The 19,563-nt window shown below is 39.8% G+C and overlaps 2 protein-coding genes across 3 annotated transcripts in view; both read left to right on the plus strand.

Moving 5' to 3' along the window:
* Positions 1-7,024, plus strand: part of LOC115795746 (MAGUK p55 subfamily member 7-like) — a 34,009-nt gene extending 26,985 nt beyond the window's left edge. For both annotated transcript variants that reach the window (XM_030751799.1, XM_030751800.1), the window contains exons 17-18: positions 1,294-1,437; positions 6,606-7,024. In XM_030751799.1, the coding sequence (XP_030607659.1) occupies positions 1,294-1,437; positions 6,606-6,836 (375 nt within the window). In that variant the 3' untranslated portion in view covers positions 6,837-7,024. The remainder of the gene's footprint in view (positions 1-1,293; positions 1,438-6,605) is intronic.
* A 3,556-nt stretch (positions 7,025-10,580) lies between these two features.
* On the plus strand, positions 10,581-18,979 carry LOC115796282 (homeobox protein Mohawk-like). The gene is made up of 6 exons (XM_030752605.1): positions 10,581-10,955; positions 11,272-11,431; positions 11,546-11,699; positions 11,867-12,205; positions 18,270-18,303; positions 18,658-18,979. Exons 1-6 carry the CDS (start codon positions 10,735-10,737, stop codon positions 18,977-18,979), a joined length of 1,230 nt encoding a protein of 409 aa, XP_030608465.1. The 5' UTR covers positions 10,581-10,734.
* Positions 18,980-19,563: the final 584 nt, after the last annotated feature.

A 19,563-nucleotide genomic window follows, 5' to 3' on the forward strand; every position in this document is an offset into this window, starting at 1 on the left:
TCCCCACTTTTTAAACCCAGCAGATCAAGGCAACAAATAGGGACTCATAAATCAGAAGAAACACATATTTGTGTAGACTTTTCCCCAATGGGGTATGAGGACAGAAAAATATGGCATAAATTCATATAATCATAGACTGTATATGAAAGATGGACACTAGCTAGCAGGGCATCATCTGTATATCTGTGAAGCCCCACTTTGAAGCCTCACATTCACAGGTTGTTGTTTTTTGGAGGCAGAAGTGACCATATTAAACATATAAGAGGGAGCTGAGGGAGGGGTGCAGTGACGTTATCAGTTCACACTAGCAAGTTTAGCTGGTAAAGTGCATCCATAGACTGTATGTGCAGATATTTGCTAAGTAGTTGTAAGAAATATAAAAATAAAATGCTGGAAAATACAAAAGCACAGATAATGTTGAATTGCTGCTAGTACAATTAAACATCCAGCAAGCCATCGTTTTTTGGTCACATAGGCACCAAAAGCAAACGAGGTCGAAAGGTCCAGTTGACTGACTTAATTTAAGTGAAGCCTAGGGCCCCTCATTCAAAAGTAGTCATTCCCCTATTAACAGAAAACTCTGAGCCATTTAAAACGTAAAAATGAATATATAAATCCCACACACAGTTATTCCAAAGGGGAAAATTAACTATTGAGGCCAAAACAGTTTTCTGGACCCATCTGTCAGCATGTTTGTTTTTGCTCTGAAGTTTATCAATTTAACACGGACCTTTCTGGGAACTGAGTCGCTCATAGAGACAGCCTCAAGCAGCAATTTGATTTGATCTGGTTCGTTCTGTGAACCCTGGAGACTCCCACTTTGCCCAGTCCCCTAAGACTATTGGGCTAAACATGCCAGTGACCTAAAATCATTCATTTTTGATAATACTAATTTTGTCAGGACTGTACAAGCCTTTGGACCACCATTTTATCGTATGCTGTGTAACCCTGCTCGTTATAATCCAGTTTGATATTGCATAACAAGGTTGCTGCTTGGTTAAATGAGAACAAAGTAAGATTTCTACTCTCCGGCACACGATAGCTTAGTTGTGAACTCTTCTAAACAAAACCCAAACCCTTTGTTTATAACCACTTTGCCAAAGTTGAAGTAACAGTAGTAGCTTTACATCATGGGAGTTGGATGTAATTATGACTTTGTGTTTTGATGCCAAAGAGAGACTGAAGTGGTGGCCCAGTCTTCAGAAAACACATGTCTATTGTTTACACAACATATTTTACTACAGCTATTTGCCTTCTGTCTTCAACTAACCTAATCCTCCTTTGTTCCAACAGAAAATAAAGCGTGTGTACACCTCTGAATTTAAACCATACGTGGTGTTTGTTAAGCCCCCGCGCATCGAGGAGCTACGCCTCACCAGACGGAGAGCTAAATTTGTCTGCGATGAAGAGGATACGAACCAAGTCAGGATCTTTTCAGTAAGAACAAAATAAAATAAACACAAAAAAGCAGTCCAGCAATTGCCTGGTGTATGGTGAAGGAAGGTGCTTGTTCCATGTCTTGTAACACGTATGACAGTGTGAAGTCAAACATTGTGGCACAAACCCCTTACCTTACGCACAGCTGATCCTGTGGTTTGCATTTAGGAGACACAGGAAATTACAAGGGTGCTTTCTGCATGGCTTCTTTTCCTACAACTAACATTTAAGGCAAGCACATTTGGCCCAGATGATGAAGGGTTACAGCTTATGTGTGATAATGATCTTAAATGACAACAACCAAAAGAAAAAAAAAACTGTCTCTAAAAATAAATAAGTGGCAGCAAAGAATTCAATTAAATGTTGAAAACACAAATTATTTACCCAAAAAGGTGTAGGCTGAAGAGCACGCATTTTATATTGTTCTGTTGAGTTTGTGTTCACTTCAAAACAAAAGCATCAATGGCTGATGGGACACAGCAGAATAAAAACATGTATGTAGAATTAAAAACAAGTAACTTTAAAAATGCTCCTCTAGGTTCAGGTTCATTGTTTGGCCACAGGTGCCCAGGTTGCCCTTGTTAAACCCATAAGTTCACACACCTGTTTTGCTGTATGCTTTTGGTACAGTCCTTTCAGAGTTAAGGCTTGTCTTAAAGGACTGTGTTTTCAACTTGCACCAAATGGCCTCTTGTGCTTTAGCCAACAACCTGCCATATCTTGGCATGGTGTGCAGTGTGTCCTTAAAAAATATCAGAAAACTGGACGAGTAGAAGACAAAAGAAGACGTGGCAGGCCTAAAAACTATCTTAAGGACATCTGAAAGTCAGGTTCTTAAGAAATAGGAAAAAAAAATCCTGACACGGGAGCTGACTGTCTGGCTCTTCAGCTGATCCAGCTACTGTTCAGTGAATGGTCTCAGTGGAAGGGTGGCTGTCAAGGAAGGGAAACAGGGAGAAAAGGCTGAGGCATGCCAGATTACACAAGGACTGGATAGAAAATCAGTGGCAACAGGTCTGATGGAGTGATGAATCCAAATTCAAATTTTTGATACAAATAATTGTCAATATGTACAGAGGAGATCAGGGAATACAACAGCGTCCGCAGCCATCTGTAAAACACGGTGGAGGCTCTGTCATGGTTTGGGAATCTTGTCAAAATTGATGGACTTATATGAATGCAGTAAAGTACCATCACATTTGGATTATGCAATAACATTTAGAAAGCATCTGTTTTAGAACAGCTTCATTTCTCAACATGACAGTGATCCCAAACTCACTGACAATGCAGTAAAAGCAAACCTGCATAGAAAAATACACAATAGCTTTCCCAGAGCCCGGACCTCAATATTACTGAAGCAGTGTGGGATCATCTTGACAGAGAACGTAACAAAAGGCAGCCAACATCCAAAGAAGACCTTTGAATGTCCTTCAAGAAGCCTGGAGAACTATTCCTGAAGAGTATTTAAAGAAAATACAAGAAAGCTGCCTCAGAGAGATCAGGCTGTGCTGAATGATAAAGGCAGTCACACCAAATATTGACTTTCAAGCTCCTAAGAATTGTACAAACTTTGTTTTTGCCTTATATGCTGTATTTCCATGCATCATTGCAAAAAATTCAATAAATCGCTGTACCTATTTCCCATTTTCCTAGCAAAAGATAAAGAAATGAGGGGTGGCTACTAGTGTTGTAGTCAAGACCACCTAACCCGAGACCGAGACAAGACAAAGACCAGAGGGTATCGAGACCGAGACAAGACCAAGACTTTTAGGGTCCGAGACCAGTCGAGACCAAGACCGAGGGGGGGCGAGACCGAGACAAGACCAAGACCAGTGCCTGACACTACATGACACAATAAAATATGAAACATGATCAAAATCACTTCTCAAATTGATCTGAAAGATCCGCATTCCCATAAAATTACCCTGATATTAAAAACTCACAGCTCAAATAAATATAACCATCTTTATTTAATACTCCTGGGTATTAAATAAAGATCATTTATCACAGAATGTAAAACAATTATTCATAGTTCATCACAATAGTCTTAACTATTCTCTGCCTTTCATAAACTATGCATAAAGTTGTGTTGTTTTTAAACCTACAACCTTTGTAAAAATGGGTGCTTTTTCAAAACCACATAGCTAAATGTGTAAAACTGAAAAAATGGCAAACACTCATCAACAGTAAGAACTAAAGCCTTTAATCTTATACAGATTAAAGCTGCAGGATGTAACTTTTATAAAAAATCTGGTTTTTACATATTTGTTAAAACTGTCACCATGTCAGACAGTATGAGACCGATAATCTGCGAAAAAAATGGAGCTCCTCCACCTCCTCCCTGAACCGCTCCCAGTCAAAAACAACCGGTCAGAGCCAGGAGGAGGGTCTTAGCACTGTCAATCACTCCTGGTGTATGCTGCTCAATGTAGTTGTGTGCAACACTTCATAATTTGGTATCGATCCTATGTAAAGTAAACACAGGGCCATTATCACCGATACTGATACCAATACTTTTTAATAATTATGAAGAATTTCCATGAAGTTTAACTGGTTTGAGATTTTTTTCCTTTGGATCATTAATTAGTTAAAACCCAGAATAGAATTGGGCAAAGTTTATATGTAAGTAGAAAATACTTCATCAAAATAAAAGTTATTGTTCTGAAACAATAGAATAAAACAATTTTCCCCATACATTGATGTCTGGAATTTTTTTTCATAAATTAAGTGTACAAAATCATCACTCAAGAACAAATGCAAACTTTTTTCCAGGTAGATTTTTCAGAAAGTATAATAAAAAAATTTAATAAAAAATGTCCCTTCATTCACTAATTTTCTACAAATTTAAATTTAAATTTGATTTAAATGTTTCATAGCAAAATCCTTTTTTTTCCCAAATAAAATATGTTATACATCACATGACAGTATAAAAACACACTGTGGGGAGGGGAGGAGCAAAGTGCTCTGTGCTGTGACAGGAGCGACACTTAGACAGTCAGCTCGCATCTTTGATGAAACCGCAGCACTGCATACAGGAGAGAAACTGAAGCCAAAGTATCGATCTCATTACACTGATATTGATCAATACCAATACAACGTTGGCATCCATATTATCGATATCAGGATCAATCTGCCCACCACTAGCTCAATGTACTGATGGCGGAGAAACAACTTACTTACTTCTCTGCTGTTACCATTGGTGGTGGCCATGGTAACTTCTGGGTTCTAGCAAGAAATATTCCTCACCCCAGCACTAATGCTAATGCTAATTAGTAAGCTAATACTAACCACCAAATGCCGCTCCCACTTGTTAATTGAGTGATGGGGCCTAAGACATAACCAGAAAGCAGTAATCAGTTTTTTTGGACGTGTAGTTACATTTCTCGAGGTGCATGTCAGGTTTGCTTCAGAGAGGATTTTCAGTTATACACAAAGGATCAATGCAGAACTCTAAATCAGGCCTTATTAGATTGATAGAATGATCATTTTTACATATAATCCAGAAAAGTTACATTTATACATCAAGCATTTAATGTGTCCCAGAGTGCCGTTTCCTTCCACTGTGTTTGCAGAAATCACATAAAAAAATACACAACAAAAACATAATCCAGATTCCTCGGCTGCTAATAGCATTTCCTACATTTGAATATCAGCCACCATATTGTGAGCATAAACTATCATGTTTTTAATGCAACAATAGGAAGTGACATCATCTTGCTGGGAACTGTAGTATTTTATTCTTGAAGGCCTCTCATAGCTCTACTGGTGCTGAAAACTAATGTTTGACTATGGCTTTCTGAATACAAGTAGGGCTGCAACTATCAATTATTTTAGTAATCAAGTATTTAATTGATTATTCCGTCAATTAATCAAGTAATTGGATAAGAAATAATTTTTCATTTTAACAATTCATCAGCATATTTTAACTTCCGTACTGCAGATGTTTCTCTGTGTGAAACAAACAGGGTGGATGGAGCAGCTACAAAGTTCTCTGTTCTTCATGTTGCTGATCAGGTGGTTGATAAAAACATTTTGAAGGAGCCCCTCTGTACTGATGGTGGTGGAGGGGGCACCGAACGATTGCTAGTGCTAATGGCAGCCCCCCTTTCCCCAGTACACTGTGGTTATAGATCTGTTCTGGTGGCTACAGCTGACGTAAAGAAAAAAATAACAGCTGACATCCTCTGCACAACACGCGCGCACATTCAAACATGCGCACTCACAGCACAGAGAAGTAGGGGCGTGAAAAAACATCTCAGCCATCCACTCGTGTTAAAGGCTCGTTTTTGTTTTTTTTGGAAATGCTCCGCTTACACGGAGACACCTGAGCTGCAGAGCTGAAACCAAACATCAAAGCAACAAATTTGTGTCGAGGATTTTTAATAATCGAATTGCGTTATTCCAAGAATCGTTGCAGCCCTAAAACTTGCATTAAATTTTTAGTTTGTGTATCAAAATACATGAAGGTTGGTATTTACCTTTCATGCTGGGATTTTTTTGTTGAATCGGAAGCCTGAAATTTTCCTTTGATCTTCATTTTCCCTCTTACTTCGCTTGGTGTTCATGCGGTTATTTCGATTTATGCAGCACACGCATGACCATAGTGAGATCAAACGTACACACTGTGAATGAAACTGTCCGTGCTCTGTGGTAGATTGCAAACTGCGGTGAAATGATACAGGCGTAAGCAGCGATAATAGCAGCGACCTAGCCGGGGCGGAGTCTGTGAGGTGCGCTCCTTTGAGAGGCAGAGGAGCGCAATATTTGTGGGATTTGAATCAGTACGTTTTGCATCCAATAAAAGCAAAGATGTTAACAAATAAATTGGACAGTATTCTGGCAATTTAGTGATATTTCCACAGCTGTGGTCTTGACTGGTCTTGAAATAAAATCCCGAGTCCTCAAGGTCCGAGTCCATGACAAGACCGAGACCAAATGCGGTCGAGTCCATGACAAGACCGAGACCATCAAAAAGCGGTCTCGAGACCGGTCTCGAGACCAAGACCGATCTCGAGTACTACAACACTAGTGGCTACTGCACACCAGTCAATGTAGGGTAGAATCTTTGTTATACAGTGGCTAATGGCAATGCTAACTTTAAAAACATTTTTCTATATAAGTTGCTGTACAACCAGAACCTCTTACTCGTGCACATTTTTGCCTCACAGGAGGAGGATTTTGAGGACATGATTGACTCGGCTGAAAACATGGAGCGCCAGTACGGTCACCTGTTTGACAAGGTCATTGTCAATGGAGATATCGCCGCGGCATTCAGAGAGCTGAGGTCAGACCTCGAGAAGATTCAGGAGGCAGAAGTCCAGTGGGTGCCTGCAGAGTGGAGTTGCTCCTCGCCAACAAAAGCACAGAGAAGCTGTAGCCATTTGCCCAGCTGTATTTGAGCCGTATTTATATATGAAGTTAGTAAGAAAAATAAATTGAGAAATAAAATGAAGTAATAACGCATTAATTGTATGTAACATGTAATTTTAGAACTAACCACCTAGAAGACTGAATTTCATATTTTAAACACGTTTTTCATGTGTAAACAAAATCTGCAATTTCTAAAGTTTTCCATATTGTCTTTTGTGTGTATCCAATTAAGCAGAATCCATCTCTGTCTCTGTCTCTCTGTGTGTCCGTCTCTCCATCTATTTGTCCCTGCTCCTGCTTTTCTGTTGGCATTTGGCTGAAAACACTTCAGTTTGCAGAAAAAGAAGAAAAAGGAAAAAAAAAAAAAAAGGAAAATCACCAGAGTTTGTGGCGAAGCATAATTTCTCCCTGCCAAGTCGCAAACATCAGCATGTAATTATTCTGACAGCTGCCTGCACTTCAATTAACTGTAATGTACACCAGAGAAATATTATTAGTAGCAGTCAGGGAGACGTTTTGCCAGCTGCATGCTATATGGAACTGGGACACAAACACTATAATAACCATAAACCTTAGATGAAGCAGAAGGAAAACCTTTTTATGATCGCTAGCACTAGAATGGCACAAATACTGCAAAGATCCAAAGATGTGGCAGGTCCAATAACTCAGTGTCAAGCACTCCATTTGGAAAATCACCTTTGTCACAGAACATTAATCACAATGAGGCGTCTTTTACACAAAAACAAATTGAGATATTTAAAAAAAAAATAGCAGAAACTCGCAATTAGTGACTCCATTAACAAATACTCATATTTGAGCATCACAGCTGGTCGTCGGGTGCAGATTTTACTCTCCTCACTCGCGCATGGTGGTTAATCCAATTTTTTTATGGCTGCATTCCTCTACAGCCATGGTGTTTCCTTCCTCTTTTTTGGATGCTGTGCTCAATTGGGTGTGAAGGAGTGTTAATGGCTCTATCATGTCGTGTTTGGGTGGAAGAGGGAGCAACATGATGTGGGGAGATGGTAATGGCTTTCAAGGGACGTAGGCCTTCACAGACGTACAGAGAGAAGTTATGACAGCACATAAAATTGCACTGTAAAAGCACAGTGAGGCTAGACACAGTCGCTCAGGCTGCAGTGGTAAAGAGAGCCCCATCAAGTCTCAAGTATTTATTTGACTTTGGAAGGCTTGCAGGAGACAAACACAACTGAGTGGACACAGACAGCAGAGATGCATCCACTGGTATGTCTGCGTTTCTTTTTTTTTTAATTCGAAAAACACAGACTGTCAGGACAACAGTCACTCTCGAGCCAGGTCTGAAACCCAGCCTGAGCCAAAAGTGTGGCAGTATAATTTCATCACACCACTGAGAGTCTGCAGGCACCCTCTGAGATCATAACGATGCCATTAAAGACACCGGAGTGATCCAATGAAAACCTGCCGTTTTATGTTCAGTATAGCTCCCACTTCAAACATTACACAGAACGATGATGTCAATTGGTCTCGGGTAATTTGGCTCAGTTGTGTAGCTGTCTGTTTAAAGAATGTGAAAATAAATACAACTGATGTTAAACAACATCTTCTTTTTAGCACAGGAAATGTTCATAACTTTTAAACACCCGACACCGTAAAGCATGTGCTGAAAGTATATTGGAGATGCTTATAGAAACCTAAAGCAGGAAGGGAGAGGGGTTTTTAGTTTATTACAGAATACTGTAGGGTTAAAGACTCATCTACCCACTCCTTTGTGCTGATATTCAACTATTAATGTCACACAAAAATCCACTTAGGAATAACAAGATATTAATCAATAATCAAATGAAACAAATTCTAATATTCTCCTCTACTTTTGGCTCTGTTTTGGTCTCCACCTACTCCAGAGGGAACTATCTGGTTCCTTAGCGGCTAAATGCTCCACTGTGTTCACGAGCTTTGCCAGATCGTTCAGGCATCAATAGATGTGCTAAAGGTTCAGCCTCGTGGCCTTCATCAGAGCATAACATTAGCATGTTTGTTGGCAAGGCCAAAATAAACTGATGAAACTGAGATTCACCAGCTAATTCCCTTATGTTTTGTGTTAGTGCTCCCTGTTTACCTTGAACTGGAGTTGTATGATTTTGTACCGGGAAATCACATCTTCTTCAGTGACTGAATTTGTCAGTTTACTGTTTCTGGCTGGATAATTTGAATACTTGAGTGGCTTCGTTGCTACAAACTGCAGGCTGTAAATCAAAACAGTGAGCTGAAAAATGCTAAAACAGAGCATAGAATAAGCAGCGTGCAACATATTTTAAAACATTTGATAGTGCTATCAATAATTGTCTGTTTGAACCAAACAAATTAGAAATAATAATAATAATAATAATAAAAAGAACATTGGCCATCAGTTTCTCCAGCACATACTTTGCTGGATGTTTGGCCCTCTGGGTAGACCTGGAGTTTGTGAGCCTGCAAGACACATACACAGACAGGAGTGCCAAACTATCCAAACAAAATGAGATGTATATCCTTCCACTTGCATTTTTTACAGGTCTCCTGGCTGCCAAATGTAGGTGTGTTCCCAGCTAATATCAACAGTTGAACTGGCGAACATATCACAGAGGGACAGGGGTAAATGGTGTGAGATAGCATGTAGCCTTTTCCGACTACTGCCGAGGAATGCGAGCGAGGAATTTACAGCACCTAACGGAGATGCTTCTGGGCCATGTGTTTTTCAACTCAACCTCCCCTCTGATAGCGCTGAATTATGAATGTGAATGAGTTTTAGAGAGCTTTAATGTACTGAACAAGTGCTACTTGGATTTTGGCCACAATTTCCAAAGTTTAAACTGCAGCCAGGACAACCAAAACCCCATTTTATCACAAATGTTTGCTTAAAGATTATTAAGTTATGATTGTGCATGGCAAAGTCATCAGTGTATATCCAAACACTCTTACATAAGAGTGCTTAGAGGAAAAACGTACGTGGATTACAGCTTAAGCTGAACCATCCAGTCTTCAAATACTGGGCTCAGAGCCCACATGTTGTCATTTAGTTGCACTAATGATGATGTTAAAGTTCCGTCAGACTGGGTTTCCATAATTATTTACAGTCCCAGTTACTGCAAAATGGGGATAAACACTGACAAATATGTGAGTTATCTTTGGATCATCAGATGTACACTTCTGACTAAAATAAACACAGAGACTTTAAAATCTGTAAACTCGACATGCAGCACAAACTCATAATTATACACACACAGATTGTCATTTTCTTGTGTTTGTGTGGCCTCTGCTGATGGGCCAATTTGTACTGAAATCCATTTGAAAACAGCAGGATTTGCTGCCTATCACAAGGCGCAGCTTGGTGGTTTTGCTGGTTATAAGTAACCGTGTAATTCCACCCATAAATTTCCAGAATCTCCTGGTAAAACATGTACCATTATTTGCTGACACGATTTTTGGTAAAACCACAAGATCCACGGGAATCGTGTGCCTCATGGAGAAAATATGAGAGCACGTTGAACTGCTTAGCACAGACTACAGTAACGCCGGGCAAAACAAATCTTACTTGTAAATCTAATGACCGCATTTGCTGATATTCTTTTCATGTGCAATCTTACTCATACCGTGGGGTGCTACTGCTGCTGCTGCTCTGCGAGCTTTTCCTCACAGACCCCTCCAGAGAAGTGATTGGATGATGGGGGGGAGCCAATAGGCAGCGGAGCAGCAGGTTATTTGAACTCTCTACGCACAGCTCAGCTGTATCAGGCGACATCATCTGACTTTTCAAACATTATTCTCCTCTTAAGTCTGTCATCATCTCTTCCCGTGAGCACTGAAAGAAAAGCAAGGGACACTATTTTTTTTTCAACCTATTTCTTTTACACCAAGTCTACCGAGAATGGGAATCTATTGTCTTTCTTTACATCTGGGAGTTTACTGATGCACCTGTTGACTGAGGAAAACGCAGCGTGTTTAAGAATGAACAAAGTTGCTGTGATGAAGTCTGAGCTTCATTTGGACGACGGCAAGAGAGCAGAGGAGAGGAGCAGACTGAACTGTGTAGACTTACCACAGACAAGTTTAGCAGAAGGACAGAACGCAGACCTGCTGCGATGCCAGGAGTCTGCAGAACACTCTGCTATGAAGTACAGGAGATATGGGTATGACTATGTTGTGTGTTTGGAAAGATTTGATAGCATTTATATGGCATTATCAAACGTAAAACATATTAACCTTCTAAAAAAAATCTAAAATAATTCTGTAATCTGGCATCATGTCAAGCATTACTCTTATGGATGTCAAAGCTTTGCTCCAGATGTACCACAATAAATTCATTGCATGACATCATGTAGTAGCATTTGTGATTAGAAAAAGCAAAAAGTAGAAGGCATTTAATTTCCATTGCGATGTATCGATGCTACAATCAGACTGTAGGCAAACATGCTGGACATGTTTGTTAACCTTTGACTCCTTCAGGTCTCGTCTGAGTGGTGTCAAAGTTCGCCACAAAAGACAGGTGTTGCAGGACATGGCCCGGCCCCTGAAACACTGGTTATACAAACACCGGGACAACCCCTACCCAACTAAGACCGAGAAGGTCCTGTTGGCTTTGGGCTCACACATGACACTAGTACAGGTGAGACGAGTTCATGCAAGAAAGAAGAATGAAGCAATGAAGTGATTTCAAAGATGTATTGGTGTTGAATTATGTGAGCCAGCGCTGTCCTAAAAGCCAGCGCTATCTGTGCAGGTTTCCAACTGGTTTGCAAACGCCCGACGAAGGCTGAAGAACACAGTGAGGCAGCCAGACCTGAGCTGGGCCCTGAGGATCAAACTGTACAATAAATATATCCAGGGAAACGCTGAGAGGCTGAGCGTGTGCAGTGATGACACTGACTCAGATGGTAAGGACTTTCAGGGAATTTACTGTAGGTTAGTAGTTCATCAGGCATCAGACTGGATGTACTCAATGGAAACACCTTTTTGATCACAGTTTTCTAACATTTCTTATATACTGATGTGAATCGATTTAGTGTGAAATCAGTGACAGCTTTGTTTCCTTTTGCTGCAGATGAAGAGTGTCCTTTACCGACTCCAATCAGCCAGTCAAACTTCAGTAGGTCATCTTCCCACAAGAGTGTGCTGGAAAAACAAGGCAACGTGCTCACCATGGCTGACTGTGCCAACAGTGACGACAGCACGTCCCCTCCATCCAAGTACAAGAGCAGTTTACTGAATCGCTATCTGAACGACACCCTGCGGCACATGATGGCGGCGAAGGCCGATGGCGTTGCATCAGCCTGCAAGAGAAGGAGCCACTCTGAGTCGTTCAGTTCAAACGAATGTGATCGAGATGTCGTCTCTCCGGCGTCGTCCTATGAAACAGAGACCAACTTTGTCTACCACATGGGTGAGAGATGTTTTTTCTGACACCAATGCAGTGAAATGAGCTTCCTTTTTTAATTTTAATGGAATCTACAGTCAATATGTGTAAATAGAGAATTAAGGAAGATGTATTGCAATCCCAGCTTTATGCATGTGACAAGTCAAGCGATCAAAAACAGAATATTGGTTTAGAAATGATAGGATCCCTTATCCACAGAAATGATTAAAGCATCTTCCCTGTTAATTGTGGATTTATGCTGAATGTGAGGCAAACTGACAGTTTAACTACCCTGTTTCCCCTCTGTTCATTTTTAACACACCGCAGTGTACAGTAAAGTAAGAACAGAACGAACAGAAACTTCCACATGGCTCCTCAGAGCGCCCTGACATTAATAAATCTCTGGCACTCCACTGAAAGTCAGAAGCTCTGCAAGATTCAATTATAAAGTTAGAGGGAAAGTGGAAGGGGGTTTGACACCCGGGTGCCCTTTCAGACCAATAGGGAGCACAGCATATTGACAAGCCTCGAATCCGCTAAGGCACAGGAGCCAAAGCCTCTACAAACATTACTAATAAAGTCTCATGCAGACGCTGAAATCCCTCATTTTAAAATTGGATGGAGCTGGTGCTGGCTGCCGCTGCACACCGCAAATATCATTTCCATATACTAGAATGTGCCATTTGTTCCGCTTCAGCTTCTTGCCATGGTGGAAATGTCCAGTCCAGTCTCAAGGACAATTACAGAATGTCTGAGACTTTATTCTTCCCAGGGTGAGAAATGGAAACCTCGGCCAACTGTAGAAATGCAGCAGTCTGTCAGTACACCACCGGAGAGGTCTCGTAGAGCGACTATCAGTGCTACCACTCATCTGTGAGACAACGCAGAGCAAGACCACTAATATCCATTTGGCTTTCCCCTTCAGTGCTTGAAGCTGTGGCTTCACTCTCTCGACTTTGTGCTTTGTGCTTTGGCAGCCTGCTTCTCTCAAGTGTTACTTTCTTACTCAAAGTCAATCAAAATTTACATTACATTATAAAAGTCGCGAAAAGATTTTTGAAAGCCGTTCTGCCCTTTTAGCACCTTTCTTAAGTTTCACTCGAAACTCAAGAAAGGTGCTGTTTTATTATTTTAAAAGTAGTTTCCTGGCAATCGCCTAGTTCCAGTCTGAAGAAGTTATTTAATGGATAATTTTATCTTCTGTGAAGGCTAAATTAAAAGTAATTGATTACAATCTAAGGAAGAACATATTTAGATAAATAAACCCCTTATAGTCCAATGAAAAAAAGTGCCTTGCCCAAACTATTAAACACATATATTAGGTAACAGTATAAATAAAGTAGGCTACATGTGACAGGCAGGATTACTGTTTTAAATTTAGGTCACAGACACAGACTGTATCTAAAAGAAGACCATAGCCTTTATGGTTACAAGTATTTTGACCAGCTTGGCATTCAAGACAGAAATGATATTATTTGGACCAGAGGGAGGGCTGCTAAGTTATCAGCTAACACTGCAAAGTTTGGTTAGCAAACTGCATCCATAAACTGCTCGGGTGTAATGTTCAGATATAATTTCACTCACCAAAACTGAAGCACAAACTTCTTGGATGGGCTGTCCAACACGGCAGGTCATGTTATGTTAGCTGTCAGATAAATCTATTTAAAGGTACCAACACCACATTTCAGTGACTTAAATTAATGGAGGAGAGGACTAGCAATTTGCTATCGTCACACCCGTTAATCACCTTGACCGTGCACCTTACTTTAAGTCTAAATAAAATGTTGAACAGTGAGATATAAATGGAGATGGGCTAGATAAACAATAAGGGAGTTAGCTATAGCTAATATAATATATTTGATAATCTTGCTAATATAGCTGAGGTCAGCTAACTAGCTGGTAGAGACAGCATAATCCTTGAGGTCAACTCTTATTTCCCAAAATGGTGAACCGTTCCTGTAAGTGTGTAATAGACTCACTTAAAATTGTATTTCTTTTGGTGGTTCCTTGAGGTTTTCATGATGTCATCAAACACTACATGCAGCGCTGCTGAAATGTTTGTTCAAACTTTTAATGTTTCCCTGACGGTCATATTAAGGGTGTTTGTAACATTTGCAACTCCTCTGTGAAGGTGAAGTGGAAAGTTAAGCTGCCAGCTCCATGTCAGGCGCTAACACCATTAATACGTTTAACTCTGCTCAGGAGACGATTAAAACAGTCACTAAATTCAAAGTGATTGGCTAATAAGTGATGCCACTACACGGTATCCTACGAGGACACCTAAAAGATATCAGTTTAATTCCCATAGGCAGTAAAAGTCTAATAGAGGAGTCTATGTTTGCAATGTTGCTGGTGACTGAATAGTGATCTCTACAAAGTATAATGTGATATTCACAGCAAGTCCAGTATTTCCCTTCAAAAGGCTGGAGGGCCATAAATGTGACTAGGATTGGTTTTATTGGATGTGGAGCAGTGAAATACATATCTGGAGAAACAGCTCGCTGTGTTTTCTACCCATTTTGCTTCTAATGAAAACATGAATGCAGAGAGCGGAGGTTTGGGTTTCTTAAACACATATGCGTTGTGGGGTTTTCAACTTATATTTAAAAGATCTCGTGTAGATATTCATTCACTGTGAGGGTTACATGAGACTCAACAGGCTGTGTGTTAAACTTTCATCACCAAAAACAATATTAAGGTTTTGCAGTCACATGACCACTAACCACATCAGTTAATCTGTCCGCCATTTTGGACATGTAACAATATGGTGACTGTAAAATATATATTGCCTGACCAAAAAACTATCTACAATGTTTTGGTCACCAGCAGATTTCCACGATCACTTGTAGTTTGCGTGGAAGACACCAGTTTGCCTGCAAATACTTGCCAGCTACTCTGTGAACAGTAGTGAAAGGGTGAAAAGCAGAAATGGAGCTATAGAGGCTACACCTTTTGAAACAAATGTAAATGTTTCAAATGGCAATGTTAGCAGTAGTGCTGCAGCACAGCTTTTACTTTGAGGAAGTTTTGCAGAAGTTTTTCCAAGTGTTTGCAGACAAGTCTCTGTCTTCCATATAAACTACAAGCAATCTTGTCAATCTGTTAGTCACCAAAACAATCATATATAGGTTTTTGGTTCACCTAGCAAACTGTCAGAAACCTCCAGCAACCACTCACCAACCAGTCTGGGAGTACAAATTTTTCCCCCACAACTGGTGGCTGTATGACGTCCAATACTTGCGTATGAACAGTTTCTATTTTTTATGCTAGTTTAATTTTAATGGAGAGAAACAGAATATCAACCAAAATGTAGAAAAAAAACATTACCTAAAAGTTATAATTGATTTCCATGTCACTGAGTGAAATAAGCATTTCATCTCCTCCAGCCTCTCAGCTCGTTATGTGTATAAAGCACACCTGTCCACAGAATCAGTTTCTTCCATTCCAACCTCTCCACCATCGTGGGCAAGACCAAAGAGCTGTCAAAGGACATCAGGGGGCAAGACTGTACGCCTGCACAAGGCTGGAATGAGCTACAAGATCATCAGGAATAAGTTTGGTGAGAAGGTGGCAACTGTTGGTGTGATTATTTGGTAATATAAGAAATATATAATGACCATCAGTCACCCGCAGTCTGGAGCTCAATGCAAGATCTTACCTCATGGGGTGAGGGTGGTCATGAGAAAGATGGTGGATCAGCCCAAAACTACACAGGAGGAGCTTGTTAATGATCTGAAGGCAGTTTGGGCCAGTCAGCACCACTGGTAATACACTACACTGTAATGGACTGAAATCTTGCAGCACCCACAAGGTCCCCCTGCTCAAGAAGTCACATGTAAAGTCCCATCTTAAGTTTGCCAGTGAACATCTGAATGCTTCAGAGAAGGCTTGGGACAAAGTGCTGTGGTCAGATGAAACCAAATTCGAGTTCTGTGGCATCAATCCAACCTGTCATGTCTGGAGAGAAAAGCTGAGTATGACCCAAAGAACACCATCACCACAGTCAAGCACAGAGGTGGAAACATAATGCTTTGGGGCTGCTTTTTTTGCTAAGAGTACGGGACGACTTCACCGCACTGAGGGGCCAGTGGGTGGGGCCATGTACCATGAAATCTTTGAACTGCCAGGAAATGTGAACAACCACGCAAAAAAAATCGGATTTCACAAAAAAAAATCAGAATTGGGTCACTTAAGGCTGCAGTGTGAACGTAGCCTTAGTCATCTTTTGCTTGGGGATCAAACACTTATTTCTCTCAGTGAAATTAAAATCAATTTATAACTTTTATGTAATGTGTTTTTACTGGATCATTGGTTGATATTCTCAATTAAGATGAAAACTGCCATAAAAATGAGAAACTTTTCTTTGGAAGTGAGCAAACTTATAAATTTAGCAGAGGATCATATAATAATTTTCCCCCCACTGTAAGTTAGACGATATTAACACAGGTTCTAATTTATGTTGTTAATTTTAAAGAAATTATTTGATACTTTTCGCTGTTCTGCAGCAAATTGGTAACATGCTCAAATCTGTCTATTAAACATGAGCCTTGAGATGGTTAGCTTAGCGTAGCACAGTGGGAAAATCAGTTAGACCAGCCCTTTCCAAATGTAAATGTAAATATTTCAGAACTTACTAAACCTCACAAATTAATTCCATTTGTTTAATCTGTACTAACAAATTTTTTTTTTAAAAAAAACTGTAAAAACAGCAATTTGAGATTTTTACTAGTTAAGCACCGCATTTTAACCTCATTACCACATAACAGCTACATTTTATTTCTAAACATTGGCATTTATTGATGAAACTGATATGATGTAATATGTCCATTACCAAGCTTTAAAAAGTGGAATTTGTTACCTTAAAACAGAGACAGTTTTTGGTGAGTTAAATTAACCGGCTGCTTGCTTTAGCTTCAAAGGAGCGTCCTTATTCTTGTCATTGTAAAAAGGTTTCTTTCTTTAAATGTGAAACCATCCCTTATATGGTAATAATTACGGATCCAACATGAAGTTACATTGCATCACCACAGCACCATATAATAGCAGGGAGATGTCTAAGCAGCTTCATGTTACCCCTTGTAAAATTTTGATGTAACTGATCTTTGCTGCGAATCTTAGACTCACCAGAGCTATAAAAAAAAAAAAAAATGAAAAAAAAAAAACCCCAATGTTTTTTCTTAGTAATAAATACAACTGAGGTACTAAACTATTTTCCTGTCAAGGATACAGGCTGAAGAACATTCAGCAGCAAAAGAAAAGCATAAAACAGCAAAATGATTTACTATCAACAATAGTTGCTTTTGGCCCCGTCCTGCGTGAAAAAAATCAGAGATGGGAATGTTTGGGGCTGTTAGCATTGAAAGACTGCGTTTCACAGCAGCCCTCTAATTTCCCTGTCTATTGCTCTCTGAAGAAAAATCCGTTTCTGACCAGTTTCAATCTTCTCCAGTATAAATAGGCAATATTCCACAGATGAAATGGAAAATATGTTTTACATATAAACGCACATTTATTCACTGACCATAAACAGAAACTGTGCAGCAATATATTACTCCAAAGTTTGCTTGTTTTTCTCTTGCTCCTAAAAATGCCCAGATTGTTTCTTTTTAGTGCATCGTCAGAGCAACTTATCCTTCTTTCTTTAATGGCTTTAGATGATGGTTGTGTTCATTTATATGACTCTTTGGACTGTAACTTAAAAAAAAACTCTGAAAATAGGGTGTCCTCGTGGCACAGTGCAGATATTTTTTTTCCCCCTCTTAAAAGCTCTGAATAGTTGAGGACAGACAGATCAGTACACTTTTCAGCACGTTAAAGCCATCCAGAGACACACTGCTGGAAGTAATGACTGTATATATGAATGTGCTACCATTCAAAGATGCACAAACACACACACAAGCCCATGGGTATGCACAATCAACCATGAATCCAAGCACGCTGCAAATTAAAAACATGCATTTATCACTAACATATGATTGCGAAGCCTAATCCAAACACTGATTGTCCCATGACTAAACTGTTTGTAATTTCACTGCTGTCGAATTGAACTGATTCGTGGCACATTTTGAGCCTTTTTTATGCTCTTTTGCAGACAGAACTGACTACAGTTCAACTAAATGTGACAGGTAGGTTTAGTCATTCATTACTGAAGCCACAATCATATTTGTACTTTTGAACTTGAGAAGTAATACAGCTTATAATCTCACTTGGCAGTTGTTACTGAAATTAAACCACTGCCTCTAATTCATCCCTATTATTCTGGCTTTTTATCAAGAAAATGCTTTTTTTTTTTTTTTTGGATATCTGAAATTGGTGCTTAGTTTGTTTTTTTTATTTATTTTAAGGGAAGATGTGGTGAAAATTATTTCCCCTTAAATGGTGCCACATTTGAAAAATGCATTTGTGTGCTGAGCATCAGAGATGAGTGTGTGGGTTGTGCAATTTAGGTATTTCTTTTTAATGTACATACATATTTACAGGGACCAGCAGCAGGTCAGAGGCCTGCAGAGACAAGATGACCAAGGCTGGAGGGAGATCCACGCTGCTGTAGCTCTGACAAACTTGGCCCAGGGGCAGAGCTGCACTGCAGACCAGAGCAGTGCTCCAGTGCCCAGCGCTGCCACGGGGCAGAGCTGCACCCGCGGGCCTCTCTCTGCAACAAAGACCACTATCACAGGACCTGCCTCAGGTCTACAGCAGAGCTGTGTCACTGGGCCCGCTCTTACTAGCCGCATCATCCAGAAATCCTCTCATATCTCTGAGGTCCAGACTGTTAAAGTCTCACTAGCAAACAGCGTGTAGTCATTACACTGCTGCATACAGGAATACCAGATGTCCATGTGCCTTGCAAAATATATATATATATATATATATATATATATATATATATATATATATATATATATATATATATATATATATATATATATGTACAGCCTCTGAGATCTTTGTTTTGTAATACTGATTAACTTTAATATTTTTTAACCATTTTTACATTGTAAAAAAGAAAACACTAACCTAATGCAGTTAATTAGTTGATACTGTTTTTGCTATGTTCCCCATGCCTCCCTATTGCCCTCTGTCGCAGTAAGTTATATTAACTTCCAAGAGACTGGATCATCATCCAATGCTAATGTTTGACAGCAGCTACTTCAATAAACCCAATGTGAAATCTTGTGAATAGTCGTGTGTTTGGAATAATTTCTTTGCAGTGGCCTGAGACCGCATAGTTTTGTTTTACTGAACTGTATTTAGCGGTAGGTTTGAAGGGTGCAGACGTAAGTTTCCTTATATCATTTCACAAGTTGCATTTTAAAGGGTTGTACTGGGGGAAGAAGAGCGGTACATTGGTCTATGGAGACAATTCCTCAGAGCTGAGGATACAG

Source organism: Archocentrus centrarchus, chromosome 17, assembly GCF_007364275.1.
Source record: "Archocentrus centrarchus isolate MPI-CPG fArcCen1 chromosome 17, fArcCen1, whole genome shotgun sequence".
NCBI lineage: Eukaryota > Metazoa > Chordata > Actinopteri > Cichliformes > Cichlidae > Archocentrus > Archocentrus centrarchus.

Coding starts and splice junctions, on each gene's coding strand:
- LOC115796282 (XM_030752605.1), top strand. CDS start 10,735: ATGCACCTGTTGACTGAGGAAAACGCAGCGTGTTTAAGAATGAACAAA. Junction 11,700..11,866: donor TGATGACACTGACTCAGATG/GTAAGGACTTTC, acceptor CTTTTGCTGCAG/ATGAAGAGTGTCCTTTACCG. Junction 18,304..18,657: donor AGTTCAACTAAATGTGACAG/GTAGGTTTAGTC, acceptor ACATATTTACAG/GGACCAGCAGCAGGTCAGAG.